Raw genomic sequence first — 17,196 nt, 5'->3', positions numbered from 1 at the left:
TGGGCAATTTATACATGTTTACTAAATGTTATTATAGCAAGTGTATTAAAATAAACAAACATTTATCACCTAGAAAATGACAACAGCTTATCATACACAACAAAAACATAAATTATAGCTGGATACATTTGTGACTGATATTAAAGCAAAGTGCAAAGTTAAATATGTACTTTAAATAGAAAAAAGTACACAAATTGCAACTCAATGTTTTCACTTCTGTATCTGTGTATATGTATTGTATTTTTTACAATTTCTGGAGTGTCTACGCGAAAACCAAATGTGTTGTTCATAGTGGTGGATGATTTGCGACCAGCTTTGGGTTGTTATAAATACAAAAATGCATTTACACCCAACATAGACAAATTGGCGGCCTCCAGTTTTGTTTTCAACAACGCATTCGCACAGGTTAGGTGTCTGATTATCAGTTTTATCTGTTATTAGTGATAAATTTATATAAATCTGTTTGTGTACTTACTGATAACTATATGGTTGCGTATTTTAAATAAAATTGAAGAAGTAATTTTTCTAGGATTATATTTGAATTATAGGCAACTCTGAACGCATAGTACAATGTTATCATTGAATAAAATTTTAGGATGGACTTATATGCAGTCTAATTATATTTAAGATATTTGACAATAAATTACATATTTGAAATAATTAATTTAATGTATTAATTATAATAATAAAAAAATCACTCTTTAATAAATTTAATTCAACAAAACAAAATGTTTATTAGATTACTTATGTAGAAGAAATATTAAAAAAATATTTATATAATTGAGATGTTTTGTTTTTTATATTTTTAGCAAGCATTATGCGCTCCAAGTAGGAATTCATTCCTTACTAGCAGAAGACCCGACACCCTCCACTTATACGATTTCTACAGCTATTGGAGGACTTTTGCTGGTAATTTCACTACCCTCCCTCAACACTTCAAAGAAAACGGCTACCACACCAAATCCATTGGAAAGATATTTCATCCTGGAGTCTCGTCCAATTTCACTGACGATTATCCTTTAAGTTGGAGCGAGGTTCCTTTCCACCCAAAAACTGAACAGTTCAAAAACGCTAAAGTGTGCCTCGATAAACGTGGAAATTTGGCGCAGAATTTAATCTGTCCTGTTTTGTTGGAAACTCAGCCTCTTGGAACTCTGCCGGACTTGGAGTCCCTGCAAGAAGCTATAACATTTTTAAAACGTCAAAATGAAAGTTATAGCCCATATTTTTTGGCTGTTGGTTTCCACAAACCACACGTACCACTTAAGTTTCCGTTAAAGTATTTAGGTAAAATGGGAATAAGCCTAATGTAAAAAGATTTTTAAAGAGATTTCGTTTCAGATTATCATCCGTTAGACAATATTAAATTGCCAGTAAATCGGTATAGACCTTCACTACTACCAACAGTTGCTTGGAATCCATGGAATGATGTGAGAAGTAGGGATGATATGAAGTTACTTAACATATCCTTCCCATTTGGTCCGATGCCTGATCAAACTATGAAGATGATCATTCAAGCTTATAATGCTGCAGTCACTTATATCGACGATTTAATAGGACAATTGTTGAAACATGTCGATAACAATACTTTAATAATTTTTACTGCAGATCACGGTAACTTGATAAAATTTTGATATATGTAAATAATTATAAATGTTACAGGTTGGTCGTTGGGAGAGCATGGCGAGATCTCAAAGTTTAGCAATTTTCAAGTAGCAACAAGGGTACCACTTATCGTTCATTTGCCACAAACCAAACACACGACCGTTCATGTCGATAGTTTAGTTGAACTGGTTGATTTGTTTCCAACATTAGTTGATCTAACGAAAGTATCGGAACCTCTTAAAAAATGCCCTTATTTAGAATCTCAAGTAGATCTGTGCACTGAAGGTAAAAGTTTCTTTAAACTGATGATGAACAGAACAAATGAAAAGGTATAAAAATTGATATTATTGAGATTGTTATGTTGAGAAATCCCTCTCAATTTTTTTAGGATGTAGAAAAATCTGCGATTTTCTCACAATATCCAAGACCCGGAATATTTCCCACAAAAAAACCAGACAGCGACAGACCTCGATTGAAGGATATAAAAATAATGGGATATTCCATGAGGACCACCAAATTTCGATATAGCGAATGGGTGGGTTTTCATCAAAACTTTTCAGTTGATTGGAGTCAAATTTACGGAAAGGAACTGTACGATCTGGCCATCGACCCTGACGAAAATATGAATCTATCCGGTCGGCCTGAGTTACAGTATATAGAAAAAATGTTGGATAAACAATTAAAACTCGGTTGGAGATATGCACAGTAATCGTGTAAATTGAAATCTTTCGGTGCGTCGTAAATTTATATATTCAGACAATAAATTTTATTACTTTTATTAAACTCTATTAGTTTCAAGAACAAAACTTGCATAATTGATTGTGCATATCGAAATATTTTATTTTCGCTATTAAATTATTTTTGCATTATTCATATGAAATGTGTCAGTTATTATAATGTCACATACTAATAATAAACGTGTGTGTGTGTGATTACTATGTGAAAATATGTAAATATAGTAGATATAAATATACGCTACACTAATAATAGTTATATTTGAGTAAAAAAATATTTACACCTAACTTAAGTATCCGTAATTGAATAATTCTAACATTGTATAAAATTTTAAAATAAAAGTAAATTTTAATACTTTCTGAAATATTTTTTCTTTTCAGAGTAGACTATGCATAGAAATCCGGTCATTTAATAAATAAATGATATTCAAAATCCAAATATTTGGAAAGATACTATTAAATATTTTGAATTAGTATTTCTATTTTATACATGATGTTACTAACATTTTATTAAATTTAATTATGGTTATTAAGACACTATTTGAATTTCGCGCTTGAGGATCGGTTAAGAAGATCTTAACAAGAAGAACACTGTCAAAATATCTAACAAGATATACAAAAATTGTGTTTTCAACCCTTGTCACTGACAGCTAGTAAAAAAGAACAATAATATGTAGGTGTTGGTTTAGAACCGACCGGGATTTAATCAATTTCCTTCGTTCGTGGATATTGCACGAATTCGCCCGTCGTACATAAAAATCCACCAGGATGTCGGAAGAGCGCAGAAAAACGAATAAACACGGCACTGGAACTGTTCCAAAAGTGAAATATCGTATTAATACGCCGTATTCGCATAACCCGCGCGAACCCCCTAGAAGTTTAACGAACAACCTGGTAAGTTAAATGAGATTTGTCGTAAAAACTGGCGAGTGATCTCTTTTTCTAAAAATAAAAGTGTTAAAATTAGACCTAGTGAATGATCTTGTTTCTGGTATGTTCCGCAGGCGTCGGATGTGCATCATTCAGATTACACCAACTTCATAAGAAATCCCAGGAGGGACCCTCGCAACAACTACTACATGATGGACACCTCGGTGGAAGAGCACAATCAAAATTTCAACAGCCTCATTAATAGTAAGTTGCATGGTTTGTTTCAAGCATGTTTTCATAAGTTTATTTATAGCTAATGGACATCTGACTCCAAACTCCTCTTCAAGCACCTCTAGAAGAAACTCTTCAACATTGAAGTGCGACAATGTAACAAAGTATCCTGATAAAAAGCAAATTGAGGATAAGCTGTCGCAAATCAGGGAATACTTAAGAATAACCAGCTCCTTAATGGCCACAATGAAAAACACTGATGACCAGGTATGTTGCTGATGATTCCTGTTCTTATTTTTCTCAAGTTAATAAATTTCTCATTCAACCAGTTGGTAGATGACACTGAATTAGAGAGTTTAACCAAAATGATGAAAGATTTATATGACAGTGAGGCCAAATTAGTAGATATTTTAGATAGTATGGAACAGGAAGAAAACAGAGGGGTACAGGTGAATGTTTGCTGTTGCTTGAGTGGGCTTGTCATTAACAATATTTTATGATTTCTGTGGCCATATAACATAATAGCTTTTATTATGAAACTGTAACATCTTGCTCATATTGTTCAATATTAGTTTTTTACTTTAGATTGTCGAAGTGAATGGAGATAATGGTTCTGAGCCAAGCACTTCCAGTTCTACAAAGAATGACCATAACAGACATGATGCTGATCAGTTGAAAGAGGAACAATTGACTTTGTTGAAGTTACAGCAGAAGGCAGAAAATAAATTAAAGGATGCCAGATTGGCACAAGAAAAAATGCTTTTGGCCCAAGGTAACATATATTAATCATTAAGTTAGATATATATTCAAATCTGTGGTTTCATTTAGAAATGTAAAACATCTTAATATTTAAAGTGATTTTGATTGTTAGCTTTTGATACATAATATAATATAATAAATGAAGCTTAGACTTGGTTAATATAAATAAAAAAAATGTTTAAATTAACCCAACTAATACATATTCCTCAGCCGTTGGCAATCAGTCAAAGAACGTGTCCACCAAGCGGGAAAACAACTGTATGAGCGAGGAGGACTTCGACGAGGCGATCCGTGTGCTCGAGGAGAGAGCGAAAAGACTGAATGGAACACGACCGCCGCCCAACAGCAATTTTGAAGACAAGTTTCTGGCCGAGGTGGATGCACTCCAAAACCAGATCATGATCATGCATGACGCTAACGAGGAACGTTCGCAGCTGATCGAAGTGCTGGACAACAGGGACGCGGAACTGAGGTCGCAGCACGTTGAGCTGCAGAACAAGCTGATGGACCTGCAGAACAAGAAGCAACAGGTCGATCAGCTCGTCGCTCAGCTCAACAGTATCGATGGCGCCGAAGAAGACGACAACGATGTCGGTTAGTTTTTGGATTAATACTTTTTATTTTGTCATTATTTATGTAATTATTCCTCAGGCTGTCAAGTGAGAAGAATAGTGACGATGAAGGATCAACTAAACAAACTAAAAGACATGCTGGAAATCGTTAAGACAACGGAGAACGTCGTCCAAAATTCTAATGGATCACAAGAGGCAAATGAGCTAGCTTGCGACGTTTGTACCAAAGCGGAAAACTTCTTGCTCAACGACTTTCAGAATATTAAGACCAGACCTAATACTCAGAATGACAGTAACATGTTGCGATACGACAACAACACTATGAGTGATAACAGACAGAAACAAGTCAACAAAAACACCAGAGAACAAAGCAGAGGCGCCAAATCCAGAACATCAAGTATAAATGAGTTGGAAGCAAAAAAGAGAGAATTGGAGGATTTAATGGGAAAGCATAAAGGTAAAAATACTTATAATATCTTTATTTATTACTGACTATTATTTTTATATAGCTGGAACATCGAATTTGAATCATGACATCGGTGCCGACTCAAAATCAGAGTTTAGCTGTACGAATTCCCTGAATGAAGCTGGTTGGGTGCCTCTATCACATTTACCTAGTCAGTCAATTTCAAGCAATCATCTATCAAGGTAAATGATTTAACAGTGTCTTGTTTTTTCTATTTAGTTGTTTTTTGTATAGTGATGAATGCCAAGAAGACGTCAATGAATATTCGGAGATTGCAGAGAACCAGAACCACATCCCAATGCAAAGCTTCAATTTTTCTCCACCTAACACCGTGAAACATAGGACACATAATCAGCCCAGGATCGAATATCCGTCATCTAACTACGAGGGGTCGCAAAGGTTCTCATGCACCCCAGAACGGAATGTCCGGAGCAGTTCCGTGACCACTCCCACTTACGTTAGAGAGAGGCCCAGATCAAATACTGAACAGAAGAACAAGTGTCAAGTAAGACGATCGTGTTTGATTTACAAACAGAACTAGAATTCCTTATTGTTTAGGTTAAAAAACAGCTGCAACTGATAAAAAGGGTCTGTGAGTCGATGCTGGAACAACAAACTCCAAATAATAATAACCAACAAGCCAACGTCCAAGTACGGAACAACTTGACACCATCGCCGCTCTATTCAGAACCAAGACGTTTCGCCTCGCCCAATTCCAACCCTTTGAACACGGTAAACGTCGTTAATCCCGTTGTTGAACCTCCTTGGTTGACTAATGGTGCCCCTCAACCTGACATGAATGGCTACAATGGTTGGCTGGCAACTAACACTCTTCAAACTCAAAGCTTCATGTTGAACACTTTAAATCAGTGTTGTCAGATGCTCTGGATACAGCAGAGGGAGTTGCAGAATCTTAGAAACGCTGTGTCTATGGTAAGTTAAAGTAAAGGCGAACTTTTTCAAATTGACTGGTCCATTCCTGTCAAAATAATGATGAGAATAAACCAGTTGATTTGAAATGGAATAACAGTAAATTCCTAAGAAACTAATTTTATTTTTTATTAGCTTCAAGATCAAATGGAAAACTTATCTGTCGACACGAACGCTCAGCAGCAGCAACAACAACAACAACAACACCATCAACGTGCTCCTCCTCCGAATCCCTCAAACCTATATCGTCCCTCGCCGTCCCCTAAAGTGAACCATGTGGCCGCCGCATGCTCAATGCCCAATCTGAACCATTACAATGCTGCGCCACCCTCGAACCTCGACCTCTCCTATATTAACTCCGCTTCTTGCCTCAATAACAATGCTAACCATCATATGAACGCTGGACCGTCTTCTGATAACCATCATCAAACTAACAATGCGGCCCTGCACGCCAATATTAACCCCTTGCCCGGACAACTGTGGAACGGGCAGGCGCTGAATAACCAAGTGCCGCCCGGCAATCGTGCCAACAATTACTGGGACAATTTCAGAAGGTAATTTCGGGCAGGCCCATTATATTCTTTAGTTCGTTTTATTTATTTATTTATTAACAATTTGTTTTATTTTTCGTTACGTTGTTTATGTTTCGCGCTTAAACCTAGATATTTCCTTTGTTCCCTATTCGAGATATATCACAAGTATACAGGTATGTTGGATTTGTTGATTGTGTCTTGAAAAATAATTTGCTATATCTTAGACAGTCTTTAATTTAATTTCAATTGTTATTTTTGATGTTTTTTTCCTGTTTTCTCACGTTATAAATATTCTAAATTTAAAAGTATTCTTCTAGTTATTCACGACAAAACCTCCTTTCGACCAAAAACAGCGACGTGCTTTCTTCGTCTGGGTTGGATCGCTTCAACACTTCTACATCCGACCGTAGCAACCCGTTCACTTTGATGACTTTATCCAAGAGCAATTCCGAACACGAATCGACCAGCACGTCGCAGGAAAACACCCCGCAAAGACGACTCCCTTTCCGACACAACGAAACCACTGCCAACAACAACTCGGCAATTCCACCAGATGTATTGAACGTCAACAATAACGGAAAGTTTGGGGATGGCCAACCACCGATCGAGTTAGATAAAAGACACAGGGGAAGCATGGACGATTTGCAGCTAGGCTTTCAAATGTTGTTGAATTCGTACCATGACGAAAGTTCGAACCAGTCTAACGTGTCGGAGGAGAGGGAGGCGCCGCCGCTAACACGCAGAAGGAACGAATGGAACAATGACACTCATGGAGAACAGACGCCAAAGTAAGTGTCTTTTGGACATTTTACTTCTTGTTCAAAGAGAGTAATTTTAAAAGAATATATAAAATAATTATAATTATATTATATGAATTTAAATAAGCAATTTACATTTTTTTATATATTCTATTGCAAATCAAAGATATCTGGGAATCATAAAAACCAATTCGGTCTGATTTTGATTTATTTCTCGCTTTCAGGACAAAATTATTTGACGATCTTAGGGAGAACGTGTACAAAGAAGTTGCGTCCCTGATCTCCGCGAATGAAGCAAGGCCGCATTTCTTGATACAACTCTTTAGAGATCTGCAAATGATTGGATCGGATTCTTTGCGGACGAAAATTCTACAATCCATTCAAAATGTCATTACGCATTCACTAACGACCAACCCGAATAGAAATAGGCTGGTAAGTTGTTTATTGTCTGTTTATTTCCAAAGTACACACAATTGTTTTCAGCAAACTTCAGAATCTCAACCGGTTGGTGCGGAAAGTTTACCCCACAATAGAACCGAGAGTTTCTCTTTACAATCCACGGTTTGGACCAAAACTAGAAAAAATTCAACGCAAAGGAACTTGATTAATATGGAACACGTCGAGAACGACGTGCAGTCGGCATTTAAGGGTGTGACTCAATTTTTAAATGAAAACAATGACATGGTTATTGACCACGATTTTGTGAACATATTCAAGAAGAAGTTACTGGATTCGGAATCTTTTCAGGAAGTGTTGTCAGACAGTGTGTTCCTCAAACACTTCTCCAACGTCCTGAACGAAGTTTTAGAGCAGTATCAGGGGAAAAAGTATATTAATGTGAATTTAATTAATTAAAGAATGTAATTCAATATTCACATTTCAGATTATCTGAAGTGAAGGCGGCGCTCCTGCAAAGTTTGGGTGATCTATTAAGAAGTGAGTTATCTTTCATTCAACTGATTCAAGAGACAAGCCCGGAAAATTGCCCCTTGAATTTAACGTCGGACTCGCCACCGTCCAGTGTGCATTTCAAGTTTCCAGAATTGCAGAACAACAATTCGAACAGTCCGCAATTACATAACGGAGATCTAGCCGAAGCTGACCAAAGTAGGGGGGAGGAGGACGAAGCTGAGGAGGAGGGTGCTGTGGGTGGTTACCTAGAGTTGCCTCAGGAGAATTCTGAGTTCCACATGGTTCAAGTAATTTTAGAGTTTCTAATATACACACGCTGTGTTTACTGACATATTATTTTGTAGGCTATTTCTGAAGAATTGGACGTACCGACAATAGATTTTGCCAATAATGCCGAGGGCCTAGATCAAGTACCAACTAGATTGCCAACAAACACCAGATCAAGATCCACCACACCAAATCGAGGTAACTGTAATTTCTAAAAATAGTTTATGAGCCATGTAATTAGAAAATTATTAAAAAATAAATTTTAGATCCCTCACGCGGAGATCCTGACAACTTCTGATGCATAATCATATTCTGTCCAGATTTGTCTTGATACACTGTATCTTGTGATTTAAGAAAAATGTTGTGTTTAATTATTTGTTATATTATTAGGTTTAAAATAAACGTTTTCGAACACTTGAAATACTATATTTATTTTGATTTTGTTAGTATATTTTATATGGTATATTCAATAAAGAGCTTTAAGAAAATGTTTTTTTATTTGAGATTGTTTACCAATACGTGTTTTGTGTTAATGATATTATTACCTGAAATTGTAATGTTAATGCTAACTAATTTTATTATGATATGTACAAACAACAAATATAATTTACATTTTGATAACATAACTTTCACATTCATTTAACTAATGAAAATTAAAAAAAAATTATCAAGGAACGGTATATATTTTATATATATATATATATATATATATATATATATATATATATATATATATATATATATTTATTATATTAATAATTATTAGAACTATATATTAAATTTGCTAAAAAGTAATGTAATATAAAATTATACCAATTTTAATCACAAATTTAATAAAATTTACATAATTGTGCTCAAAATAATAAGATAGCAGGTCCTGAATTAATATATTATATTTTAACTTTTATAACAAATTAAATATACAAATTGTGGTATAATTATTGAATAAGAAAAAGTAAAAAAATTAACAAACCAATATATTTATAAGAAAGTTATTATATATTATTATATTATATTCTTATATATTATTATATTATATTATATTATTATATTATATTCTTGGACATGAGAGAGTCTAATAATTTCTGACATACTTTGACAGGTAATTTCCTCTGTATCCTCCTACAATATTTATTTATTTTTCCACATCTGATATATCGTTTCTCATATTTTAAATTTTTTAATTGCATTATGAAAATGCATATTGTTTATGAAATTTGGTATATATCCATTTCAGAAGATGTTTAGTACAGTGGTATAGTTGATTTTAGGCCAAAAAATGTGACATTTTGTTTATAAGTGCAATATTTTATTTAAAATAATTATTTTTATAAAATGATACATCTATTGTTATTATTTTAACCATAACTGTGTATTTTTAATTAAAATAGATTAATATACACAAATATTTTAATATAACATTTATACATTTGACAAAAATATAAGTAAATTCTAGTTTAATATTAATTTAAGAAATGTATTTCAAATCAAAAACATAAAACATGAAAATAGAATAGTTTCAGGAGCTGTCCAAATGTATGCCAATTTAAATGTTAAATATATTAATGGTATTTATAAATATCTGTTAATTATTACCTACCAACCTTTTCAAATATGTGAAGTATTATATTTTATATACAAAGCAAATTTCTAATAATATTTATTATTCGAAATGTTCAATTTGGTCTCTTTTTGTTACACCGTCGTAGAAATAATAAAAATAATAATCAGTGTTATTTCTATCCTGTTTCACGGAAATATCGTTTAAATCAAATTTATCAACATGGTTCTAATAATAAACCATTTTAACGACGCTGTCATTAAATCAATTTAAAATTATTCGTCGAGGAAAAGTACTGGACTGTAATCAGTCGTTGTAATGTGTGATTTTTTTAAATTAAAAAGTTCAGAATAAATTTTATTATTCGTCTACAAAATTAATACAATAATTAATTTTTATATTTTGAATTAAACTGGACGCAGTTTGTGTTTCAATGTTGTCAGCATTTCAAAACGTCCCCTTCGCATCTTATTGGCCGCGACGACGGAAAAGTACTCGGCTTTCGCCCGATCCCCGCCGGCCTTATACGAAAATTTAAAATTGCCGACCGCTTCCGTTTTCAAATAAAATTCCGCAAAAATTTCAGCACTCCGCCTGAAAAAACGCAGCACCAGAGCCCGGGAACCCGCCCTAAACCAAGTGGGGTATGCCGTTAGGAAATAGCGTCTCTTTAAAAAGTGAAAGTCGATCGGGTTCGTGTGTGCGTCGCCGGTCACGGCGGGGAGCAGAATTTATTCAGCGCTCGACGCAATCTCAAAGCGCGGTGTGTGTGCAGTAGATGCCGGCTTCCCGATCCCGTTGTTTAGTTTCTTGCGAGACGTCGTACGTTTTTGACACTATGCGGGAGGACTTGACTTGTAACGTGTTACCCATTGTTAAGGATGCGATGGACGGTATGGCATACAACGCCGGCGGCGTCGCCAGTTTACCGTCGAACGGCTATTACGGCTATCAGCCGCACTTGGCCCACAAGGTGAAGACTGAAAACACACAAGAAACAATGGACTATGAATGTTACGCGGCACAGAGTGTGTTGCGATTGAACAGAAAACGGGCCTGGGAATTCGGCGATGGGGCCGAGTTCAAAAAGAGGCGCCAAAATGGTAAGGACGTTTGTAACCTCACTATGGTGATTTCATTGCTTTTTTTTTATTTGTTATCGGGTTATTCGGGGGAATTCCGCGAATGTTTTACGGTTGTTGACGATTGGCGGTCGTCCAATGAGCGGTCGAGTTCGAACAAGTTGTTGCACCGTTTGTTTTAAAGCCGGAGCGGTAAATCGTGCAGGATAAACATAAATCTCGTGTAGGCGAATTGCAACACATGCTTCGCTCCAAGCGGAATATCCCATCGGTTTGTTTGTACCTAAAAACTGGCGGGGATGCGAAACGGTTACGTCTCAAATACGGGGGCGGTTCGAAATATTACTGTAATTTGACCTGATTACACAGAAAACCGTTTCAAAATAACTTTTAATCATTGTTTTGTTTTGTGTTTGTTGTTGTACCAATGATTACTATATTTTATTACTAGTACAAATGTCATAAATTAAACTATTTTCCTCAAATATTAAAAATGTGGATTACGAAACCCGATGAATAAATTGTCGTTAAATATTCGCCAATTAGTTGTGTATGTCATTCAATAATTGGGTCTGAGAGCTTTGCTTAATCATTCATTAAATCACCTGCATAAAAATAGCTTTAAATAACATACAAATTTCTTTAACCTACTGTTGATAGCCGCTAATTACTTATCAAAAAAGTAAGTTTGTCGTTAATTTTTAATTTGTTTTTTATAACATTTGATAACTTAAGATATGAATTAACGGTCATTAGAAACTACATCAAAAATTGATTTATATAGTTTAAATTTATTCTCATAGAAGACGTTTAATATGAATTAGGAAAGCACCGAAAAATAAAAATTAATTTTTCCACAATTAACACTCTTAATTTTGTTTTGATTTTAATATCCAAAATGTTGTATATTTTTACACTGATTTATAAACTGTGATTTTTCTCTTCTTGAAGTCTGTGTTTTTTAAGTATACTCAAAATTTATATGAATAGGATTATCAAATAATTTCAAATAAATGTATTCAAATAAGTTTTTAAACATGTGTGGTCATAAATATAGCAACAATTTTTTAAAAAATGACGTTCTTTTCAATGGTCAAAAGTATAGTAACAAGTAAAAGGTTATGTAAAATACATATTTTCGTTTCTATGATGTTTGTGATGTAATTTTAATGTTAGAAAAGATTTCTTAATGGAACCACTTAAATAATTTGTTATTTCAAGTATTCAATAATACAACGATATAATATGTTCAGTATTTGTTATTCAATGTGTTGACTGTAACTCACGTTAAATTTTAAAGATCAATAGTTATTTACTAAAAAAGTATAATATTTTAGATACTTAAAAAGTTATTATTTCCTTGATTCATGTAATTAATAGACCCAGTTCCTGCCTACGTTAATGCCTGTAAAATTTGACTAGTGTTACAATTAACATTCAATGTATATTGTCGTAAATATACTAAAATCATTATCATTTCATATCATCCCATAGCATTTCATAAATAGGTGTTGGTGCCGACAAAAAATATTAAATCTCTGAAATCTGTTTTCAGAGGCCGTCCCCATACTGTTACCTGATCCAATTCCCTCCCAGCAAATGCAGAACGAACTGCACATGAAGAAACCGACGCATAACATGCCCGACATATCTAGATGTATCATGAGCCATTACTTATAAGCAGTACCTGTGCAATGTACATATTTTAGTTGCGAGTATTTTTTTTTATTTAAGATTTTGTTAAATTGGAGGACAGACGGAAAGTTGAGGGGAAAATTAAGTGCAAGAATAAGGAGAACCTGGATGAGGACCTTCTGTTAGGAATACACGGGTGCAGTGCGTATCACTGGAACGTCGACAGCCTCTAACACGTTTGACATGTTAAACTGTTCGAATTTAATGTACCTATTTATATTTTTATATGTTAGTTGATTTTGTTAATCTCAATAAAATGTTTGAAATGGTGATAAACGTTTGTTTAATTTTGCTCAAAAGATTACTTCTATCAAGGTGTAAAAAATCGATAAATCAACAGATCTAGATAAAGCTGAAATTAATTGTGTAATAAATCTACATTTTATATGAATTGACATTTTCCTTAATATATATAAACAAATCAATTTGTACAGGTTTATTAAATATTTTACATATAGAGTGTGCATTTTTATTCTTCGCTTTTATTTATTTGTACAACATTGGAAAACTTTTAGATTAAATAAATTATTACCTTATTTTTCAAGTTTTAAATAAAACAAGTGTTTTAATAGCTTAATATATGCCAATATACTTGTTCATTTTATATTAAATATTTTATTCATATGGGAATCTTTTGAGTAAAATTTATTAGTACCAGAATTTCAAATAAAATAAAAAACAACGGACTTTAATGCTGATTATGCAACCAGTAATACGAATCCCTAAAAATATTATTGCGCAAACTCGAACCACAGTAACGAATAACTTCACCAGAATAAGAGTGAGGTTAGTTTACTTTGTTTTGAGACTAAAATCATTTGTTTTTTCTATAAAAATGCCCGCAGAAAATATTCAGTATTCCGAGAAATATTACGACGAACACTACGAATACAGACACGTGATATTACCAGCGGATTTGGCAAAATTAGTGCCAAGGCCCCACTTGATGACAGAGACCGAATGGCGCAATTTGGGCGTCCAGCAAAGCCCGAACTGGATGCACTACATGTCACACGCACCGGAACCGCACGTTCTTTTGTTTAGACGTCCAGTTTCCCAAACTGATTGAAAGAGATTCAAGGACTGGTACAAGCTGTGATTTGCTATGCTAACTAAGAGGTAGTGTTTAGCACAAACTGTAAATAATTCCAAAACTTACATTTGGAATGTATTAAAACAAGACTAATAGATACACTTTTATTTTAATACAATTAAATAAATATATCTCTACAACTACAACTGACTTGTTTTTATTTTACCTGCGAATGGCAAAACAAAGAAAGACTAAACAAATTTTATGTCCAAATGAAGGTTCTTTATTGATAGACTTTCTTTTTTTAACCAAAACAGAGTGTGCGATTTCAATGAAGGAAGGAAATTCTCTCAATTTGCAATATTTAAACTGCAGTAAATATTTAGATAATTGCTAGAAATACAAAGTGTCTACAATCTCTTTTATGGCCTTTATAACAGCTTAACAATTAGCTTAAAAAATATTTTCTTTAGTTATATGAGGGGTGTATATTAAAACAAGACTAATGGATAAAATTTTATTTTAATAAAATTAAATAAATATATCATTACAACTAGGACTGACTTGTTTCTGTTACATTCTCTTTGTTTATCACACCTTGATCAATTTTTTCTTCCAAATTTAAAGTAGGTTCTATTTTCTCTGGCAATAGATGCTTTATAGGTTCAACAATTTTGATCTTATCAATGAAGGAAATACCCTCATTTTGCAATGTTTGAACTCCAATGCCCAATTTCAAGGCAATGTTTCCTGGTGGGTAAATAATATGAACACATTTTTGTATGTAAGGTACTAAATCATCTGCAAAACACATACAGAGCCTTGTAAAAGCATCCTTTGAATTTGCTGTAAAGGCTTGTTGCTCTTGTCCATATAAAATCAACAAGGACTTTGCTATAATAATTAGTGATTCTTCCAATGTGTCAACAATCTCATCTATAATAGCAATAGGAGCACAAACTCTTAATTCATTTAAGGCGTTTAAGACATTATTTAAATACTCAGCTAGTGGATAAAACTCCAGTAAGCTTTCTGGGGGCTGCAGATGGTCCTCTGTTTTTGATTTCCATGGTACACTGGTGTGATTTTTGTTAATTAAAGTGAACTTTTCAATGTTTTTCTCAAAGCTTCTAATTGATTTGCGAATACTGTTCTTGAAATATGTTGCTATGGTATTGGTGAAGATGGGTATCATTAATGGTCTGAAATCACAACCCACTTTGCTAAAGGACAGACCAAAATACATGCACTGCCCCAAAATGGAATCTATTGAAGTCACTCCTTTTGAAAGATCTGATTCAAGGGTTTTCAAAAATTCTGTCACCTAAAAATATGTGAATAATCAGCATGTCAAAAAAAAATTATATAAATTTACCTTGATATCTATCCAACTGTAGAATATGATGTTTTGATTTATATTTTGACTTCTTAATGATGCTAATGGACTGTGTTCATCATCATTGAATATTGCCCTGTACTGTGTAACAATATTGAACAAATTTACTCTTGTGACCTCTATAGTTTTTGTGATGTGATGATTAACTATAAAAAATATTAGTTAAAACAGGAAATTTTAACAGATCTCACAATTTACCATCATCAGAGGATATGGCATTAAGACATGCTTGTAACCATGCATTTCTAGCATGTAAGAACTTGAGTCTTAACTCAGATTCAGTAAAAACTTCCATCCTCCGTAAGTGGCCAACAATTTGTAAACATTTTGGTAAACTTAAATCCTGTGAAAGTTGTGATAATAACTGATGTAACATCAATAACCAAGCTTGATTAACATCATCAAGTATGCTCTAAAAATAACTCATTTTACTTTAAATTAACTAAAAGGAAAATCAATATACTTTAAATATTGGTATGTCTGAATGTTGATTGTATAATTTTCTAACATATGCAGCCAATTCCAAAGCATCCTCATACAAACCATCATTAATAAAGGAGTTCATTAATTGTGGCATTTCTAAAATCTCTAATAACTGTGCATTTCTTGTTAGTGTTAAAGAATTTAACTTCCTCAAGTTATTAATTCCACTTGTTGACTCACTAAACTCATGACATTTTTTCTCAAACTCTGGCAAATGAGTTAACAGTTTCCCAACTCTGTCTTCTATCTCATTAAACTGTGTAAACAGTTCTCTGGAACAGTCAGCAGTTTCTATGAATATCTTGTAATTGGATGAAGCAAGTTCTTGGGTCTGATCATGAATGTTACTCTTTTCATCTTGCAAACGTGTCGGTTCTTTTATTAGATCGTCGATTTTGTATGTTCCTAGTTTAGTTAAGTATTCGTTCAAGTTAACATTGTAGTCCCATTCACCTAAAATTTCACGAATATAACACAGTTATGTTTCGTAATGTATAATTTACCGGGATATCCTTCAGGATAAAGTAACTGTAAAAGTTTTGTTCGCTCTGGATCCATTTTTTAACTATTTGCATATAGTGTTATGATTATTTGTACACAATTCATTTGACGTGTCAAAATTGTTAGGTTATCTGGATACTATAAAAATGATAAAAAGTTTGATCATACATTTAAGAAAACATTTGATGTTTTCATGGCAATTTTCTACATTTTATAATAGCAAATACATAATTTTTAAATATATTATATTAAGTAATAATTTAACATTAAAGTAAACATCATAATAAATTACAATTTGGTGCAATAACTTGCATAACCTTCGATAGCTCAGTTGGTAGAGCGGTGGACTGTAGTTGGTACTCTAAATAGTGATCCATAGGTCGCTGGTTCAAATCCGGCTCGAAGGAAAACTTTTTTTAATTTTCATATGTATTAATATGTTATTAACATTATTTAATTATATTGGTAATTATTTAAATTAACCAATTATATTATTATTTTATTATTAAAATATATTCAAGTGTTCCAGAAATTCGTGTCGCCGTATAAAAATAAAATACTAAAAAATAGTTATTAAAATATTTAAGTTACATACGTTTCCTTATTGTACTGTCATATCAGTGTGTTGTTCATATTTGTTAATAACATTGTAAACTATTTTTCAGGAGCATCTTTATCTTCTCACTGAAATTGTGTTATTCAATAAAATAATATAATTATTACTAAGGATAAATTAAGAGTATTGTTAAATAGTGTCACAAAACTTAAATTTATTAGAAAATGTCTGTCTGAATTAATATTTCAAAAA

The 17,196-nt window shown here is 33.2% G+C and overlaps 5 protein-coding genes and 1 non-coding gene across 11 annotated transcripts; 5 read left to right on the top strand and 1 right to left on the bottom strand.

The window, feature by feature from the left end:
- The first annotated feature begins 120 nt into the window (after positions 1 to 120).
- Positions 121 to 2,704, top strand: LOC109598542 (iduronate 2-sulfatase). Its single transcript, XM_020014456.2, has 5 exons — positions 121 to 405; positions 810 to 1,287; positions 1,342 to 1,614; positions 1,663 to 1,934; positions 1,994 to 2,704. Exons 1-5 carry the CDS (start codon positions 205 to 207, stop codon positions 2,312 to 2,314), a joined length of 1,545 nt encoding a protein of 514 aa, XP_019870015.2. The 5' UTR covers positions 121 to 204; the 3' UTR covers positions 2,315 to 2,704.
- A 243-nt stretch (positions 2,705 to 2,947) lies between these two features.
- LOC109598568 (pericentriolar material 1 protein) lies at positions 2,948 to 9,058 on the top strand. 5 transcript variants are annotated; one of them, XM_049969557.1, is made up of 17 exons: positions 2,948 to 3,233; positions 3,344 to 3,473; positions 3,523 to 3,707; positions 3,770 to 3,883; positions 4,026 to 4,212; positions 4,410 to 4,793; positions 4,851 to 5,228; positions 5,281 to 5,419; positions 5,472 to 5,742; positions 5,796 to 6,170; positions 6,303 to 6,721; positions 7,018 to 7,488; positions 7,683 to 7,890; positions 7,942 to 8,285; positions 8,342 to 8,657; positions 8,715 to 8,835; positions 8,904 to 9,058. In XM_049969557.1, exons 1-17 carry the CDS (start codon positions 3,108 to 3,110, stop codon positions 8,933 to 8,935), a joined length of 4,200 nt encoding a protein of 1,399 aa, XP_049825514.1. In that variant the 5' UTR covers positions 2,948 to 3,107; the 3' UTR covers positions 8,936 to 9,058. The 5 variants fall into 5 exon arrangements, with proteins under 5 accessions (XP_049825514.1, XP_019870036.2, XP_049825513.1 ...); XM_020014477.2 differs by having other exon boundaries at positions 3,770 to 3,889; XM_049969556.1 differs by having other exon boundaries at positions 3,746 to 3,883.
- Positions 9,059 to 10,832: 1,774 nt separating this feature from the next.
- Positions 10,833 to 13,251, top strand: LOC109598544 (uncharacterized). Of its 2 annotated transcripts, none has more exons than XM_020014458.2 (2): positions 10,833 to 11,301; positions 13,015 to 13,251. In XM_020014458.2, the coding sequence occupies exons 1-2, from the start codon at positions 10,977 to 10,979 to the stop codon at positions 13,146 to 13,148; spliced, it is 459 nt and encodes a 152-aa protein (XP_019870017.1). In that variant the 5' UTR covers positions 10,833 to 10,976; the 3' UTR covers positions 13,149 to 13,251. The 2 variants fall into 2 exon arrangements, with proteins under 2 accessions (XP_019870017.1, XP_019870018.1); XM_020014459.2 differs by having other exon boundaries at positions 10,887 to 11,301; positions 12,836 to 13,251.
- Positions 13,252 to 13,728: 477 nt separating this feature from the next.
- Positions 13,729 to 14,214, top strand: LOC109598550 (cyclin-dependent kinases regulatory subunit-like). Its single transcript, XM_020014465.2, has one exon. The coding sequence runs from the start codon at positions 13,811 to 13,813 to the stop codon at positions 14,042 to 14,044; it is 234 nt and encodes a 77-aa protein (XP_019870024.1). The 5' UTR covers positions 13,729 to 13,810; the 3' UTR covers positions 14,045 to 14,214.
- Positions 14,215 to 14,511: 297 nt separating this feature from the next.
- On the bottom strand, positions 14,512 to 16,503 carry LOC109598543 (conserved oligomeric Golgi complex subunit 8). Its single transcript, XM_020014457.2, has 5 exons — positions 16,391 to 16,503; positions 15,868 to 16,340; positions 15,603 to 15,816; positions 15,384 to 15,550; positions 14,512 to 15,332 (listed from the first exon to the last, which is right to left on the bottom strand). Exons 1-5 carry the CDS (start codon positions 16,443 to 16,445, stop codon positions 14,562 to 14,564), a joined length of 1,680 nt encoding a protein of 559 aa, XP_019870016.2. The 5' UTR covers positions 16,446 to 16,503; the 3' UTR covers positions 14,512 to 14,561.
- Positions 16,504 to 16,704: 201 nt separating this feature from the next.
- On the top strand, positions 16,705 to 16,795 carry Trnay-gua (transfer RNA tyrosine (anticodon GUA)). The gene is given in 2 exon segments: positions 16,705 to 16,741; positions 16,760 to 16,795. It is a non-coding gene; the product is annotated as a tRNA-Tyr (tRNA).
- Positions 16,796 to 17,196: the final 401 nt, after the last annotated feature.

The sequence above is a fragment of the Aethina tumida genome, chromosome 7 (genome assembly GCF_024364675.1).
Source record: "Aethina tumida isolate Nest 87 chromosome 7, icAetTumi1.1, whole genome shotgun sequence".
NCBI lineage: Eukaryota > Metazoa > Arthropoda > Insecta > Coleoptera > Nitidulidae > Aethina > Aethina tumida.
This window is presented reverse-complemented; position numbering and strand designations above follow the sequence as displayed.

Excerpts from the sequence above, each read along its gene's own strand:
- LOC109598544 (XM_020014458.2), top strand. The coding sequence starts at position 10,977 with ATGCCGGCTTCCCGATCCCGTTGTTTAGTTTCTTGCGAGACGTCGTAC. Across the intron at positions 11,302-13,014 it reads CAAAAAGAGGCGCCAAAATG|ATTTTGTTAAATTGGAGGAC; the intron begins GTAAGGACGTTT and ends TTTTTATTTAAG.
- LOC109598550 (XM_020014465.2), top strand. The coding sequence starts at position 13,811 with ATGCCCGCAGAAAATATTCAGTATTCCGAGAAATATTACGACGAACAC.
- LOC109598542 (XM_020014456.2), top strand. The coding sequence starts at position 205 with ATGTTTTCACTTCTGTATCTGTGTATATGTATTGTATTTTTTACAATT. Across the intron at positions 406-809 it reads TCAACAACGCATTCGCACAG|CAAGCATTATGCGCTCCAAG; the intron begins GTTAGGTGTCTG and ends TTATATTTTTAG. Across the intron at positions 1,288-1,341 it reads GTTTCCGTTAAAGTATTTAG|ATTATCATCCGTTAGACAAT; the intron begins GTAAAATGGGAA and ends ATTTCGTTTCAG.
- LOC109598543 (XM_020014457.2), bottom strand. The coding sequence starts at position 16,445 with ATGGATCCAGAGCGAACAAAACTTTTACAGTTACTTTATCCTGAAGGA. Across the intron at positions 16,341-16,390 it reads TTATCCTGAAGGATATCCCG|GTGAATGGGACTACAATGTT; the intron begins GTAAATTATACA and ends GTGAAATTTTAG. Across the intron at positions 15,333-15,383 it reads ACAGTTGGATAGATATCAAG|GTGACAGAATTTTTGAAAAC; the intron begins GTAAATTTATAT and ends ACATATTTTTAG.
- LOC109598568 (XM_020014478.2), top strand. The coding sequence starts at position 3,108 with ATGTCGGAAGAGCGCAGAAAAACGAATAAACACGGCACTGGAACTGTT. Across the intron at positions 5,743-5,795 it reads AACAGAAGAACAAGTGTCAA|GTTAAAAAACAGCTGCAACT; the intron begins GTAAGACGATCG and ends CTTATTGTTTAG. Across the intron at positions 8,658-8,714 it reads CTGAGTTCCACATGGTTCAA|GCTATTTCTGAAGAATTGGA; the intron begins GTAATTTTAGAG and ends ATTATTTTGTAG.